This window comes from Triturus cristatus, chromosome 3_1 (genome assembly GCF_964204655.1).
Source record: "Triturus cristatus chromosome 3_1, aTriCri1.1, whole genome shotgun sequence".
Classification (NCBI taxonomy): Eukaryota; Metazoa; Chordata; class Amphibia; order Caudata; family Salamandridae; genus Triturus; species Triturus cristatus.
The window spans coordinates 704,793,229-704,810,825 of record NC_140583.1 but is presented as its reverse complement, the minus strand read 5'-3'; the positions used below and the strand labels follow the sequence as shown (position 1 = coordinate 704,810,825).

At 44.6% G+C, this 17,597-nt stretch overlaps 1 protein-coding gene across 1 annotated transcript in view; it reads right to left on the bottom strand.

Annotated features, from left to right (window-relative positions):
- The window catches only part of LOC146860824 (sperm-specific sodium:proton exchanger-like), a 4,630,975-nt gene that overhangs the window by 3,339,095 nt on the left and 1,274,283 nt on the right, over positions 1-17,597 (bottom strand). The window contains exon 6 of the mRNA XM_085646174.1: positions 2,060-2,228. Within this exon, the coding sequence (XP_085502300.1) occupies positions 2,060-2,228 (169 nt within the window). The remainder of the gene's footprint in view (positions 1-2,059; positions 2,229-17,597) is intronic.

The window sequence follows — 17,597 nt, the reverse complement described above, 5'->3', positions numbered from 1 at the left end:
CCATGGTTCTGGGACTGGGGGGGGGGGGCGGAAAAGAAAAGGGAGGAATTTGAAAAGTAAATGAAATGAAAAATGCAAGTTATAGAAAAAGAGTGAAAAAGTAGTAGAAAAAGTCACAAAAAGTAGGAAAAAAGTCAAAATATAGAATCAGAAAAATAGAGAAATAGATAATAAATAAAAAAGATTACAAAAGTGTACAGAAACAAAGGATTGCAAAGATAGAGGGAGAATAGAAAAGAAGGCCCAGAACCATAGAAATAGAGTGAAAAACAAGATGGCCGCGCCCATTGCGCGACTGCATGGGCAAGTTTGCACGAAATTTCCCCCCCAAAGCACGCAAAAAGCGTCGTGAACACGTAATATGCCTACCCGAACAGAAAATACTCATCGCGAACAGGCGGGAGCAAGCAGTACACGACCCAAAACAGGAAATAAGCCACGCAAACGGGCGGGACAAGTGAAAAACAAGATGGCCGTGCCCATTAGCGACCTCATGTGCAAGTTAGCGAGATATTTCCCCACAAGCACGCAAAAACACATTGCGAACGGGCGGGAGAAGCAATTCCACATGTTCGCGGAATTTCCGCGTGCTCGTGGAGATTTTTTACCGTTTTGCGGAACTTTGCGTAACGCGATCACGCAAATCCACCCACCCTTACTGCATACTGCAGTAAAGTGAAATAAAACCATTAGAAATAATACATAATGGCTTGCTGAACTGCTAATGGGGACAGATGGAGATAGCATCAGACTGGGGATTCTGGCTGGGGAGGGAGAAACTGTACTGATCCCAGTAACTTCGAGTGGAGCTTCTGACAAATCGGAGCAGATCTGCTGGCAGCAAGAGGTAGGTCAGAGCAGGGTGAGCACCCAGCTCAGGGATAGCTCCATTCAGGGCAGAGGAAGATGGAGCGACATGAGCTGCTACGCTGCTCACGGCAGGACTGGCAAAGCTAAATGGAAGAAAATGAATGAGATGGCAGAGGAGGACGGCAGGAAGTGGCATTTACCTATCAGGGTGCCTGGCCTCTTGGCTACTGATTAAATTATTGCAAATCTGTAGACATCAGATAGCCATTTTGGGATCAGGCTTCTCACTCTGCAAAGGGAGAATTAAGTAGATTCGCTAAATTAAGGTCTTGGAAGTATCGTTTTTTAGGTTGAGCCTAATACTGCGAGGCATGCAGTATTAGGGTATGCACTGGAAGCCCTGCCCACACTCCACCCATAAATTGAATTGGCTTGTGTCATTGTACTTCTTAAATGCTGGCTTCTGATTCGTAAATAGTCTTTTTAGTTCCTCCTTGGTACAGAGTTTGAAAAAATGGCAATCTAACCCATGGACTCCACTCTTGGGTCTCTTCTTTCTCGGCAACCAGTTGTGGGTGCCTTGTCGGAAGAGGTCACACTCGAGCAACTCAACTTGCCAATGAGGTCAGACTTGTCATTCCCTGAGTGACAGACTATTATAATCAGAGTCTGCAAATTTTGTATCCTGGATGCTCCTCCAATCCTGGGGAATATTTCCTGCATGATCCATGCGCAATGAATCTCTCTCCAACCCAGCTGCGTTGCTGGGTTGGAGACAGCAAAGCACATGCTCCCAGTCCCAGTTGTACTTACAAATGCTACCCTCATTGTCCCTTTCCATTTCACTTTTTAATCACCACGTATACATCTAACTGTGGTTACCCACAACGAGTGCTGTTTTTCTTCTATTCAATCGTGAACTTCAGTTCGCTAAATGTCTTATTTCTCTCTAGGTGTAAGTTTTAATGTCATAATGTATCTCCCAGTACATGGGTTTTTTATTTGTTTTGTACCAGACTTAAATCACCCTGGACTGGCTAGGTTTCTCTCTCTTACTGTCCTGATGATTCCTTTCTCTGCTGCGAATTTCTCCTATTCACCTTCCCAATAAGTTCTCTACATAAATATAGCCTGATTTGCGAAAATACACTGTATACATTTTAGTACAATGAAATAGTTGAACATTACAATATTACGTTTTTCAAATTATTTATTTCAACTTGGTATAAGATGTCTGAATGATTCTTACCTTTCCTTTCATAAAAATATCCACTTCTTCTGTGTTGAATGCTACCAAGGCCATATTCAGAGTAAACGCTCCTCTCATTCCACCCCAAACAACAATAACAGCAGCACGCCAAGTAAATCCATACCCCATGCGGTTCAGCCAAAAACTTAGCAAGGCAATAACTACAAGCCTGAGCAAATAAAAACAAGAGAAAAAAACACGTACACGCAATTAATCAGACAACAATAGCACAGCACTTTCTTAAAAAACTAGTTACTTAAGAAACATAAAATGTATATCATTGTAACTTTGAACATATAATTTTGTTAAAGAATGGGAGACAGTTTAGTGTTTCGATAAGGAATTCAGAAACATACTTGCCAGAAAAGCAGATATAAACTCAAAACAACAAGCACCGGCAAAGCCACCAGAGTGCAATATTTTCCAAGAGCACATTTGCATGTCCTTAGATAGTTGCAGTCAGCACTTTCTAGATGCAGGCTGCATTACCTTGTGAATTATGATTTGTCAAACAGCATGACAAAAAGACAAAAAATGACATAAACTGTTGTATATCTAACTCATATCGCCTCAAAAGAGTAAATGTAAAATTAATTTTAGAAATACAAAAAAAATTAAAAGCACTGATGCAATGAATGAGTTAATACTACACCTGACACCCACCCCCATTCCCTCACCACCAGCGCCAAGAACCTTAGAATCATTACCAACAGCAAACTCCATATGGCCACCCAAGTCAAAGCCATTACCGGTCTCATACTTCGATTCTCTCTAGATGCGGAGGAAGATTTTCAAATGGCTCACAATCAACACCCTAAACGCTCTCATGAACACCCTTATCACAAGCAAGCTGGACTATGGGAAGGCCGTCTATGCAGGGATCAATGAAAAACTCACCATAAAGCTGCAGACCGTCCAGAACTTAGCGGCCAGAATCACTGTCAACCTTCCATGAGGTACTCACTTCAAACCACACCTGAAGAAGCTCCATTGGTTTCTCATACACAAACAGCCAATTCAAACTCCTCACCCACACTTTCAAGGCACTATATTACACTGATCAAGCATACCTCAACAATCACAATTCGTAAATATTCCCGATACCTCCGCTCGTTCAGACATCGGTTGGCACGACGGATCATTTTGAGGTTGGAAAATTACACCAGAATTGTCAACCTATTGTGATATTTAGCTTGACGATTGCTGGTGTATGGATGTACAAGCCAAATGTATGTCAAATGTGGTTTTGTCAGTCTCAGAGCCTCTGCTATGGCTTAACCAGGAGTAGTGACTACTTAACGTGAATCATACTTGAGAGGATGGAAGGTTGATTCTTCACAAAATAGCTGACTCCTTTGTATGCCTTTCTCAAGTAACACGTTATCTGGTGAAGAACTTAAAGACGTTTTGTGTCAATCCTTTAAGAAACAAAAATATACATAGTATTTCAGATATAGGATTTTAACAAAGGAAGAACAGTTTCACCATAGATGGCAACGTAATGATTCTTTCCTTCAGTCCTCTGGGGAAAGGGATGATCCAAAAAACTATTGACTATGCTGAGCTCTAGAAGAAACAGGGTTTGGTAGTGTATTGTTTAAGTTCTTTTTTGAATCAAAGGATGTCCACAAAATCAGACAAATGGGTTCTGCATATTATGTCTGTAGAATGAAAAAAACTATTTCTCCAGTTTGTCCCAGGTCGAGATTTGTTCCTATTCTCCTTCCATTGAATCCATCCAAGAGAAAAATGCATTGATGGACAGTATTCTGGCCTTAGTTCAACAACAGGGGTTCAGCTGGGACTCAAGAGTGTATCTGATCCAGAAATCCTCTGGAGTATTCCAGATAAATATTTAGGTTTAAAAAGCTCAACCATTACATTCTCACAGTTCATTCCAATATGAGTTTTCTATAAAGATTATTTACTTGGTAACCTAAAGAGATTGTTTGACCAAAATAGACACGCAAGAACCATATCTGCACATCTGTATTGCATTGTCGTCCCAACAGTATCTCAGATTCTGTGTGGGAGAAGAACATTGTCAATTTTGTGTCCTTCCTTTTGGGTTGAAAACTGCTCTAAGAGTGTTCATAAAAGCTTTGATGCCTGTGTTTGGACTTTGTCATGACAGGGAGCTAGAAATGTACCCTTATCTTGATGATCTTTTCATCTATGCTCGATCTTCCTCTCAATCATTGAGCCCAACTGAGGAAATTTGTCGAGATTGGGAGATGTGAGGAAATTGGCTGTATTATATGGTGTGGTTGTGAAACTTCACCATGTAATACACTTACAAACCCTTTAGGACCCTCGGGCTTTGTCCATCAAACTCTCAGCTCAATCCAGGGTAGCTGTGGCACTGAACCGCAAGGCTTACACAGAGGACAAGTGAAAAGAATTTAAACTGCACCAAAACAATTGAAGAAGAAATCGACACAACACTCAACAAATCTGACACCAATGTATAAAAATGGACTGTATTTTTTAAAGGATTTAGACACAAGAATGAAAGATCCAGAGATATAGATGTTACAAGAAATAATAAATCAAAGCAGTTTCACTCAACCGCGAGCAAGCCTAGGCAAAATCAATAAATTGGACACCTAGAAACTTTTTCAAAGAAATCTTAGGTAACTGTCCATGAGGTTGGGTAGAAGTACTAGTGGTGGCAAACTCTGATAGTGAGCTAGTCAAGGGAACCAGCAAAGTCCTCCAGAATAGTTACCTTCACAGAAGAAGCAGTTTTACAGCAGTTCCGGGCACTTTATCCGCTTTGCTCTGGATTCCAATGGAATGGTCCTGAAGCAAGGGATGTAGGAAGCTGAAGATGCTGTAGGGATGCTGTAGATGTGACGTAGTCAAAGGGGGCCTTTCTGCTGAGATTACTTGGTCCACGAAGATGGTGGGGGGTCCTGGTTGCAGGACGGATGTTCCACAAAGTCTTCTCTGGTCTGGCTTAAGTCCGTTTGCTGCTGGACTATAAGTCACCCGTTGTCATGGTCACAAGCCAATCCTTCCTGAATCAATAACTCACCTTCTGAGGATCTCAGCAACTCTCTGACAGCCCTCCAAGGCTCAGCGAACTCAGGTGCAACTTTGTGCATTGGGCCTTGGTCCTCGATGCTGCACAGTGGCGGTGGTAGCGGTGGTAGCGGCTTGAAGACTTTGAGCTACCAAGATGACACAGCAGGATTCTTCACTTGTTGTGTTCCTGTGCTGCCCACATGAGGCCAGCCATATGGCCCTTGGAGTTCTCTTGGCTTGACTGAGCTGTGGAGATGGCTTTTCCTTGTGCAGGACACGGCACACACAGTCCCTCTCTTCACTAACCACCAGGTGCAGCAGGTGCAGCCCTCATCAGTGCAGCTTCTCTTTGATGGTCCCTCAGAGCAACAGAGCAGTCCTCTTTTGGTACTTCTTCCAAGTCTGTCGTGATTTGAGGTCTGGGTGCCCCCTTTTTACTCAGAAAGTGCCCTCACAGCAGGATGTGGTTGGTAGCCAATGGGCTACCACGTTCCCTCCCAGCCGGTGCCCACTTTCTGTGGAGTGTGGCATCTGGCTATCCCACACTGCACCATTCCGCCCACTCCCAAGATGGTGAGCCACATCTCCCTGTGTTCAAACCTCCCTAGATCACCCCCAGGGTGTGGCTACCTCAGGGCTACATGTTCCTCATTAAACTGGTTTGGCAACTGGTTTCCTCTCTCTGCATCTCATGCCAGCCTGTCTAGCTCCCCTCTGGTGTTACACCTTGGCCTTTCAAAGGCGGCTTCACCTTTGAAACCTGCCTTTCGGGGCTAAGAGGAGACACCTCCCTAGCCAGCAATTCTGCATTGTTCCCCTTCCTGAGAGTCGTTATAATTTCTCTCCAGAAGGGCTGAAAGCTGACTTGTGGATCAGGCTCCATGTGTGCCCAGGGAGGCACATGAGTTTTAAAGTCAACAAAGTGGCAACATTGTAATGAGTTGTTTGATACCTTGGAGTGCCCACTTTGGTCACACCATTCAGGAGTTAGAACAGCTGAGGGGTCATTGTGTAAACCTGTAAATCTTAGCTGTCTTTTCTCGCCAGATCAAGGATTCCATCTTAGTGATCAGGACGGGCTATCTGATAGTGAAAGCTTAAATGAACCACCAGTTTGGGACAAAATGCCAGTCTGTAAACCAGATGGCTCTAGGGATAATATCTCGGGTTGAAAGGAATCTTCTATTTTTAAGAGCAGTTCACATCATGGGGTATCAAGCAGACAGATTATTCCCTCCTCTAAGGTTTACATTCTCAATCACTCAGTGTTTTGGGCTCAATATCTTAGGTGTCCCAGTGATAGATCTGTTTGCATATCAACCCAATCTGCAAGTCCCACTGTTCTTTTTGAGTTCAACAAGCAATCTCTGGGAGTGAATGTACTTCTACATACTTTGGAAAATTTTCTTCCAGTATATCTACCCTCTGTTCCCTCTAATTAGGTACTATTTTGCAGAGTTCGGAGGAAGGACATGGATTTTAATCTACTTGTCAATTTTGGGGATCACTAAACAACTGGCCCTCTACCCACTAGACCATCATCCCCTCTGGTCTGAAAAATTAAAAGTGCAATTATAAAGGTGGGAGGAGGAATATAATATTCAACACACCCAATTCCTTGTTGTAGGAGAGTAGGATCTGCTTCACATGGGTACCCCCACTTTTTGCTGGTGTTTCACTGTTTTTTTACCTTAGTCTGGCTGTGGCCCTGCTAATCAGGACCACAGCCTAGCTGCTTCCTCTCTAAAAATGGTTTCCATGTACATTAGGTACATATCTAATTGGATTCTGGAGTGCCTTATAAGCCCCTAGTATATGGTATACTATGTACCTAGGGCATAGGTACATCAGAGGCCTACCAGGGGCTGCAGCATATATTATGCCACCCCTGGGAAGCACTCCAAAATAGCATTTCACCCTTCTAGAGGGAAAGACATGTTCACAGTGGCTAAACCCGGTAGGACTTTCCTGAACCCTGGCATCACAAAATGGATGCCTCTGCCACAGGCATGGGTGTGGCCTCCTGCTGCTGACCGAAACTCCGGCAGCGGAGGCCTGGACAATAGGTTTCCTGTCGAAGGGAGGTGTGACCACCTCCCCAGACAGGCTGATGTGTATTGGGACACTCTCTGGTGCTTTGAAGTTCTGCACTGGGGGCACGTTTGGTGTCCCTGTGCATAGCCCAGTTCAAACCGGTTGCAGGGGCTACCTGCCCCTGCTCTGGTGCGAAACTGGACAAAGGAAATGGGTGTAACCACCCCTCTTTCCTGGCCCATAGGTGGGGCCTTAGAGTTAGTCCAGCCCCTAAACTTACTAAAGTATAGGAATCCAGTCCCTAGGACTTTAGATTACCCTGGACGAAACTCTGCAACATATATCCTGGACCTTCAGCTTTCTATCATGACGAGAAGACGGGAGAAATCTCCCATGGGGTCAAGGAGTGACTCCCCTGCTTGGCAGGCACCAAAGAAGCAACTGACCGGTCTGCATCGCTGAAGCTCCCGCCGGACGCCGAAGTCTTAGCATCACCAGAGGTGGATTTCCAGACTTCCCCGAGGCTACCCTGAGTCCACAGTAAAGCTGAGGCTCATGGCTATCATGGGTGATGAGGAACTGTGACCCTGGGCACCACGCACTATTGCTGGTACATTGAATTCCTGTTTATCCTTGAAGTTCTGCTTTGGGCTCCGAGTAGCCCAAGCCTTGAGCACTGACTGCACTGAAGATCTCCTGCCTCCACTCCACGAGTGACCCGTGGGCCGGGTTCCAGTGCGACCAAAAGACACCTATGCACCCGGCTTCCCTGGGTGAGGTAACTCGAGTACTCCAGTGGTCACGTGGGTGCTAGCCCTAGAACTTCTTAAGTCCAAAAGGGTTTGGTCCTGACTCGATTAGAAGTGTCCCTAATCTTTAAATTTCCAACCGCGACATTGCCCATAGAAGATAACGGGAACCCGCGGTTGTGTTTACACACTGCACACAGTCCCCGTGGGTCCCCTGTGTCACTATCTTGGGTGGTTCCTTGGGGTCCCAGCGATTCTAGAGGCTATAGGCCTAGTGTCTATTCCAGTCGTGGTTCTTATACCACTTTTTTGGTATATGGTTTGGTACGCCCATAGGGCCCAAACGTGTATTTGTGCTATTACTGATGATTGCTATCTTGTAACTTAAGTACTTTGAACTCCAGTCTCATAAAGAGACTAGAGGGGTGTGTGTCATCCTTAATACATATATTTGAAATATATACCTGGTGTGGTTGTCCTTTCATTTGATCATTCAAGAGATTATAGATTGGTAAAACAAGCTGCTTTACATTCCTTCAAGACTTTGCCTGAAGGCTGCTCTCCATAGCTACCACTAGGATAGCTTTCAATAAAGGTTGTCTTTAACCTATCATCAAAAGGGGTTATTTGGACTGATACAAGATGCCCACTAGAACTAGTGGACAGCATATATCAGGCCACCTTCTCACACTCGTAACCTGAAATAACATTTATTCTTCTTAAGAGAAGAATTTTGTTAGAAATTTTGGTTTTCTAGTCCTTCCTTTCCCACCTCTTTTTCCTCTCTTGCTAGTCTCTCCTGATTGTTTCTCCATTCCATTTTCAAAATATTCTCTACAAATCTTTTTTTTTTGTTCTTTTAAAAAAGTATTTGGCCTGCCATTATTGGCTAGGGAGGTTTCACTAACCGATATCATACACTTCTATATAGAGACTTACGTGGTTTTTCAACTGTGGTTGCTAGTTTTGGAACAGCTCACTATATTGCAGCCCTTTCACATAACTTGACAAGACACTGGTACTCTGGTGTGAACATGGGCTTCTATTGGAATTCTCAAGGGCATATTATCAAGCCCATTATCGCCGCTTTAGCAGCAGTTTGCTGCCGCTAAAGCGGCGATAATTTTAATGCCGTTCTTGTTAATATGCCTCCAGGGTTCAAAACCTGGCTTTTTTCACAGGTGAGGTTTTCCAAAATTGCCAGTATTTGCATTTATATTTTGGAAGCCTTTGATTTTCATTTCTGGACACAATGAGGTCATTGGATTCTATTTGTTTTAAGGTTATGTTACAATAATAATTTTCTAGGCAATTGATACATTATTATGGATGCCATGAAACAGATCTGTGAACATGGAGCTAGTTGATAAGGAGCTCATATGGTTAAGGATGTGACCATGGTTTGATATTGGATGTTTTCTCTTTGTGAACGCTATTTGAGGGATATTATAGATGTTGTTAGTATTACTTACAATTAATTATCGTAATATATTTTTTTATTTGTACATTTAATTTTTCCTAATCTGAACATCAAATGTAATTTAGTTGATATTACTTGTCATATCAAGGTTGCATTCCTGTTTTTGATTGTTCGGGAACTCAGTTCATAGCAAGGATGGTCGCATGACAATGCAAACGTGGATTGGTTAATTTTGAATAACCGGTAAGTTATTTGTCACAAAGTAATATCGGACGCTTAAGACAGGATGCTGCTTTTTAAGAGGCTTGTTTTTCTGAGTTAGGGATGCATCTTCCGCTCTGCGCTGCTATTGTGCTTTGGAAATTTGAGTGAATGGATTGATCATTAATCGGGTTCTACATTCATGGGGCGGAATATTTTATTTTTGTATATATTCTTATTGGTCTCTCGTTTGCAGTTTTGGAAACCAGGGATTATTATTCTTAAAGACTTGGGGGCAGATTTATGAGGTTTTGCCGTAGGGAAGTGCAGCAGGCCTTCCTGCTGCGCTTCCCTACGGCAAAAGAAAAGGGCAGGGATGCGCCGTATCTATAAAATGCGGCGCATTCCTGTCCTTTTCCCCTGCGCCGGTGCACAATGGGCTGCCTGCGCCAACGCAGGCACCTCTGCACCATAGTGCAAGGGTGCCTGCGTTGCGGAGATGAATATTTTTGTACAGGAAGGGAAACCTTTCTGTACAAAAATAATCACAAGAGGTTTTTTCTCTTTGTATGGGTGCTGCAGAATGCAGCACACATAGAAAAAGGAAAAACGAGGAGAAATAAAGATATTTCTCCCCGTTGCGCCTCCCTTACGCCTCCCCTGGGGAGGCGGAAGCTTTTGGCGCTGCCTCAGATTTACGATTTCTCGTAAATCTGGGGCAGTGTCAAAAGGCCATGAATGTTGCTGGGAACGCCCCCAGCAACACCCATTGCACGCCCCTTTAACGCAGAACACTGCGTTAAAGGGACTGATTCTTATGAGGCAGCATTAAGCCAGAAAAAGTGGCTCAGTGCTGCCTGATAAATATCACGCAGGCTTCTGCGCCACGGAACGTCACAAAAAGTGACGTTCCGATGGCGCAACGGGTATCATAAATCTGCCCCTTGGTTTACCTATAATCCTGACTGGGAGTTTTAGAATTTGAAGTGATGGTGAGCACATTCATAGCAACATGGGAACAGATTCACAAGGTTTTAGAGTCAGGTTAGCGTTACTTTTTAATGCACAACTAAAGCGAAACCTTTTGGGGGACTTAGGGATAAGTAACATAAAGAAGCGCCATATGCTGCTTTGCATTACTTTGTGTCCAGGGGGTATTACATGGGTGGTACATGGGCTTTCTCAAGCAGCCACCCATGCTTTTTGATGCAAACTCTATTTACTAACATTAGTAGACAATGTTTAGTGCCACAAATTAACGCAGCTAAAAAGAAGGCATTGAAAGGAGAAATATTTTTATTTCTCCTTGGTTTTCTGACTTTGCATGTGTGCTGCACTGCACACACACACAAAGTAGGAAAAGGATTTAAACTTGTCTAGCCATAGTATTTTGTACAGGAAGGATACTCTTCCTGTACAAAACCTATAGTAGACTCAGGCACGCCCCCTAGCACTATGGCGCCAGTGCTAGGCAAAGGGTAGGAGAGAGCCATATCATTGTGAATATGACGCTCTTCTGCTCTCTACCTATCATGCAACGCAGCACAGGCTCTTTGGGTGCTGCGCTGCATGACATCTGTGTGAATCTGGGCCATGGTGTTCAATGACTAAATGTGGATATGACCAGGTAAGAAGGTACATTAGGAGACTGTATTTTGGACTTGACCTGTGATTTTTAATTGTTACATGTATACTTTTTGGCTCAATTGAAAGCATGACGATTATGGAACTCTTGTGTTGTTTGAGCTGTAGATTTTACAATGTTTGGATGGGGTGAATTGTAGCCAGTGATGTGGAAATATAATCAAAAATCTTACTGGATATGACACAGTTGATCTTCTAATAGCTGTTTATTAATAATGATGAGCAATTGTACCATCAAGGACAATTTTAGAAGTAAGCAGCTTAGGTTAATTGGCCTTAATTTTAGTGTATCTTTATATTCCTCTCTATTCTTATTGCTTAGTCTCTTTTCTATCTTTTAAGGAGTAAATCCCCACATGTTCTAATTATGTTTGGAGGACAAACAATAATTGTGTACAGTAGCATAATCTTTCTACATGGTTTATTTCGAAAATTTAATTTCATTATCTATTATGATGTTCAAAGTGATTTTAAATAGTGTTTTGAAATTTTGTACAAATATGTTATAAAATTGAAGTTGTTAACTGTTGGAAGGCGGACCTTGGGGGAGTCGGAGAGACCACCCAGAGGGGCCCCCACACTGCACGAAGTACCCGAGCGCTGCTGAGAAGCCTCCTAGGAGAGGTCCTTCTCCTATAACGTACTAGCACAGTAACACCACCACACAGGACTCGAGGATGTTTATCAAGACGAGCAGTTCTTTATCAGCATCTAAGAAGTTACGGTTATCGATATGTACAAGGGGGATCGAGAGATCCACAAGAGTCTCAAGGTCTCGGGTAGGGACGGGGAAGCGGGACAGTCTTTAGTAGCAGCTTGGTACGAGAGTACCCTGGGCCCAGTTCTTGATCCTCAAGCTGGAGGGACTCCGGATCTCGGAGTGGTCGAGCCGCGACGGCGTCAGCAGGGCTCTGGCGATCAGTTCGTGGAGTTCGAGCCGCGACCAGGTCAGCAGGGCTCTTAAGGTGTTTCAGTTCAGCTCAAGCCGCGACAACGTCAGCAGGGCTCCGAGGGAGGTTTCAGCGAGGTTGGGCCGCGACAGCGTCAGCAGGGCCCCGATGTTCCGTGAGGTTCCTTGTCTCAATAAGGTGGAGCCGCGACGCAGTCAGCAGGGCTCGTGGTATAGTCTCAAGCAAGAGTTCTTCTCCGTAGGGTCAGCCGCGATTCCATCAGCAGGGCTCTTGACTCCGGGATACAACTGCTGTCCCATTGCGGGGCCGCCCCAGATATAGGTCTGGAGCCCTTCGATGTCCGGACCCCTGCGCTCGGGACGGAGAGGCCGGGCTGGGAGAGGCCAGATGCCCAGCGGGAGAGGCGCCAGGCCCGGAGAGGCCGGAGGACGATCGTACCTAGGTGTTGAGGGACGGTGGGGGGTCCCATCGAAACTCTCCTCCTCCGGGAGTGGTGAAGTGGCCATGCGGTGCCCCCTGGCCCGATCTTGGTGCCTCGATGTCGGGGCTTCGCTGGGGCCGAGGCCGGAGGGAGCCAGGCTGCGTGGGCTGGTGCGTGGAGCAAGCATGGGGGGGGGACCCCGAAGGGATGAGGGGTCCCTGTGCGGCCTGGAAAGGGGGCCGCTGAGGCGGGTGTAGGAAAACGGGTACAATCCAAAGGGGGCCTCGAAGGGAGGAGGGGTCCCTGGTGGCCTGAAAGGGCGGCCCGTGTAGGCCGGTGCGGGGGGACGAGCACAACCCAAGAGGGTTAAGACCTTGCCACGAGGCCGGGTCCAACATTAACTTATTATTTTGTAGCCCTAAATAAGGGGCATTCGTACCACAAATTAAGTGTTGATTGTACATGTGCGAAATTTATTATGAATTTTGAATAACAAGAATTAGTACTTGTACACCATTTGTGATAAATTGGGGATTACGACTTTTTTGCAATATGACTTAATGTAATTTGTGTAAAAAAATGATCTTATTAAATAAAAGAATAAATGTTAATACAGGTTAAGAGGAATCACCTTGCTGGTTGTGTTGAAAACAATACTACTCCCCACACCTTTATAATTTTGCTATGGATTTGAATCCAGTTCCTTCATTCTGGCCACAGAGAACTTGGGGGCATATTATCAAGCACAGCGTTAAAATTATCGCCGCTTTGGCGGCAGAAAACAGCCGCTAAAGCGGCGATAATGGGCTTGATAATATGCTGCAGAGAATTCCAATAGAAGCCCATGTTGACACCAGAACATGGGCTTCTATGGGAATTCTCAAGGGCATATTATCAAGCTCATTATCACCGCTTTAGCAGCAGTTTTCTGCCACTAAAGCGGCGATAATTTTAACGCCGTGTCTTGATAATATGCCCCTTGGTTCCATTTGCTTCGATCTCTAGCGATAGCTAGGAGTGGATTTTTCCCTTGTTTCCTCCTCTTCTAGCTCATCTCGGGATATTGCTTTGGAGGCTGATAGGGAAGGCCCTATAAACAAGAGAAGCCTTTCCTTACCTGTTCCCCTCTAAATCCATGCCTCCAGAAGGGGTATCACTGAAAAGTCATACAATCAACATTTGGCTTTGTGAGAAAGTTTTAATTAGTTGGGGAGGACGGTAGTCCACACAAGTCATAATGTGACTATTGTTAGGTCCAGTAAAGGTTTCAGTTATTTAACTTGAGCTCAACCCATGGTAGCTATGGCACTGAGCAGACAGGCTAAACTTAAGAAAATGCGAGAAGCATTTACATGTTCCAAAACAGGTAATAAGTTGAAAACACAACACAATAAAAATCCAATTTCAATACATTTTAATGAACAAAATGCCAGCAAAATGGCAAAAATCCAATAAAGGGACTGACTAGTGCAGCCATCCCCAAAGACAGAAAAAACTCTGTGGGGAAATAAGTCTGGAGTTCCCACCCAGGAAGTCATCAACGTCGATAGGATGCTGCTTGGTGTAGGGTTCAGTTAAGATTTCTACCTATGGATTTGAAATCTTCTCTGGAAGTCAGATTTCTTCAGAGGGCAAGGCTGCAAGCTGCAGCCAATGAGGGTAGCATGTCATCAGATGCGGGTCGGCGTTAGTCCCGCTGAATTTAATTTGCTGCTGCCAAGAAGAATGTAGTGGGAGCGACGGTAAAGTCAATGCTTCAGCAAAACAGCTGGCAGGTAGGTTCTGGTCCTATGATGGTTCTCCAACCAAAAAGTTAGCAAAATGTTTTTAGGTTTAGGGAGGAGTACACTTGGTCACCAGCCAAGGATTCCAGGACTTCAGGAACAGCATTTGGGCGTCAGGGCATTATCTATCAGAAACCACCAGGAGGGTCCAGAGCAGGTCCTGTTGAAATTGGCAAGCTGGGCTCTTCCAGGGAATAAGGTTCTTAAAGCTTTTGGGTCCTTGTAGTTTAACATAAGGTCAGACAATTGAACCTTGGAGCCAATGTCTTTGTCCTGGATACAAATGGGAGCAGGTCCAGCCCTTAGAGATTGTCTCATAGGTCTGAACAGCCAGTGCAGCCGTTCTTCTGTCTTCCACATGTCCAGTTGTTTTCTGAAGAGGGTGTCAAGAGGTGCCACAGTATGCTTAGCACTAGCCTGTAGGTTGGTGTGATCCTTGGCCATTCCCTAACCAATAAGGAAAACATGCCCAGGGGTAACCCAACCCACATTTGCAACAGTTCCTACTGTAAACAATCCCACAGTGCCCCTCTCTACCTAAAACCAAGATGGGGGAACCTTTCTTCCCATGTTCAGAGTTCCTGTGCCCACCCTAGAGGTGTTGTCAGGGGAATGAGCAACCCCTCTTCTGTGGTCACTCAAAATCAGTTCAGGGGGACAAGAAAGGGGGCAGGCCTGAGTGTTAGACACATCTCCCCCTGACAGGGTAGGCCTCTTTGAAGCTAATTAAGTTCCTTGGCACCACCCAGATGGTCATCATGTCAAAGGAATGAACATCTCCCCACATCCAAGTCCTTTAGTCTGAGCTCTGGAAGCAAGTTCACACCACATCAAGGAGCTATCCAGCTCCTGTGTAACAGTTAAACGTGCATGTAAACAGGCTTTCAGAGGCTCTAGGCAGATTAGAGGTGATTTTTTAAATCTGATTTTACCAATGAAGTGGACTCACAATGAATATTTTAAAAAGACAATAATTAACTTTTGAGCTGGTTCCTAGGCAGAGATAATATGATTTAATTGTAATATTGTAGCCAAGTGCATTCCTATAAAACAGTCTACCCTGCTGAAGTGAAAAAAGAATTTGGAGCATTGTCACTGTAAGGACGTTTTACGTTAAACGTTCACATGTCCTATTTTTAATCACCTCAAAAATAAATGGGGAGGTAGAGGAAAAAGAAGAGGACTCGTCCTTTAAAGCAATAGTAAATAATCAAAAGGAGTCCCTCCAGGGGGAGGAGAACAAAATGACCACAACTTTGTCGTATAAAGGAAAACCTTTTCCTTTCAAGTAACCCTCACCCACCCTTGTTACCCCTTAGTGGCATTCTTCATCTTGGGGTTCATTCCTAACCTGCTACGGAAAGAGGCGTGCTACGACCAGCGAAGACGCGGTAACACTAATTGTTGGATGTCCCTATACACCTATGCTGGTTGTAATAGTATTGGAGTGGGTTTGCTATTAGTATTAGTCACAAAAGGAGGATTACAAATATCTAACTAGTTGGAAAAAATTAGTTTATTTGCTCCCCTAGCTGATATGATTAAAATATGGGAATGTTGGGAAACTCCTAGGGTAAATGACTCACCGTTTCCCTGGTCAACTAGCTTCAATACCAGCCCAAAGGCTTTTCTTCAGGATCAAATGGGGTTGCTACCACTCCTAAAGTCAAACGATCTCTAAGTAATAACAAATAAAGAATGACAATTGTGAAAATAAGTATACAGCACCTCGTAGGTCTGTTCCAATTTTTCAAAAAGCTAAGAAAGCGACCCTATTGGGCCTCATGAGTCCAAATTGGGGAAGAAGGGACGCCTGTAGTCAGACCTTCTTCAAGGTTACTCCCTCACTGGGGAAGAGACCCATTAGCCTGTGGCTCCGGAAATAAGGCACTTAGGTACTAGGTCATGGCAAAGACCACTTAACAGGGTATTGTGTTTTTTCAAAGAGCCTTTTAAAGTGCATTTTACATAAATCTACTGTGGGTCATTTCATCAACATACATATCATATTCAAATGAGCAGAGTTAACCTTATAGGGGAGAAAGTATATTAGAATCTTGTTTATAACTAACAAAGTGCAATGTGCAAAATCATAATTTACAAGAGCTTAATCCTATCAGTTCTTGCAAAAGGCCTATTTTTTCAGTTTTGAGTGCAGTTTAAACGCGGGCATCCTCCTAAATTAATCTCTATCTCACCAGATAGTTAAAAAATTATCCCTACATCCCAAGACAGGGCAACATCCCTAATCAAGGGCAGGACAGGGAGGGATGTGCTGCTGTTGGCTGTGTATGTCAGGTGTCAGAACTGCTGCTACGCTTATTTTGCACATATGCACTTTTAAATCTTAATTACTTTTAAACATTTTAAACTTACTGTTTTTTGTTTGATTGAATTGACTCTGCCTCACTTTGGCTGTCGACTTGACCCGACTGCCTCTGTTCTCTTCCGGTGGTGTCCGTCCGTGCGAGCGGGCCCACTGTGTTTCCTGGGTTAGCGCTCAAGCGCTAATTAAGTGTGGGCTTTAAAAATCACTCTGGGGCGAACGCGCAGCGTGAATGACGTGCTGCTGCTGGCTGTGTATGTCAGGTGTCAGAACTGCTGCTACGCTTCTTTTGCACAGATGCACTTTTAAACATTACTTACTTTTAAACATTTTAAACTTACTGTTTTTTGTTCGATTGAATTGACTCTGCCTCAGTTTGGCTGTCGACTTGACCCGACTGCCTCTGTTCTCTTCCGGTGGTTTCCGTCCGTGCGAGCGGGCCCACCATGTTTCCTGGGTTAGCGCTCCTGTGCTAATTAAGTGTGGGCTTTAAAAATCACTCTGGGGCGAACGCGCCAAAGACAAGCCCGTCTGCGCACGTCCGCGTTCCGGAAGCGCCCGGCGCTGGAAATGCTGCCGGCGGATCTGTAAGTACCACTGCTTGACGGACTTTCACCATTGATAGGCTATGGGAACTGCGCAAGGATGCGAGCTGTTGCTCCCCCTTGCCCCATTACAGTATATCCAAGGGAATGCTGTGCTCTCACTGCGGTTGGGCGTCAGTCTTATCCCTTGAACCAATTGGTAATCCCCTGACTCAGGCTCCTCCTGTGCTATCTACTTTTAATAGGGCCAGGATTGAAGGTAAATTGCTTGGCTTGCTCCTTAGTACTAGATCTATGCGTAAGCACGCTCTCAATATATTTGAATTGCTGGAAGATGTCAGCCCGGATTTCTTATTTTTAACGGAGACGTGGCTACGTGACTCATCTAATCCTGCAGTTGCCACAGCCATTCCTAAGGGCTACCAAATGGTCAGGAAAGATCGCCCTAGCGGCAGGAGAGGAGGCATAGCCATTAT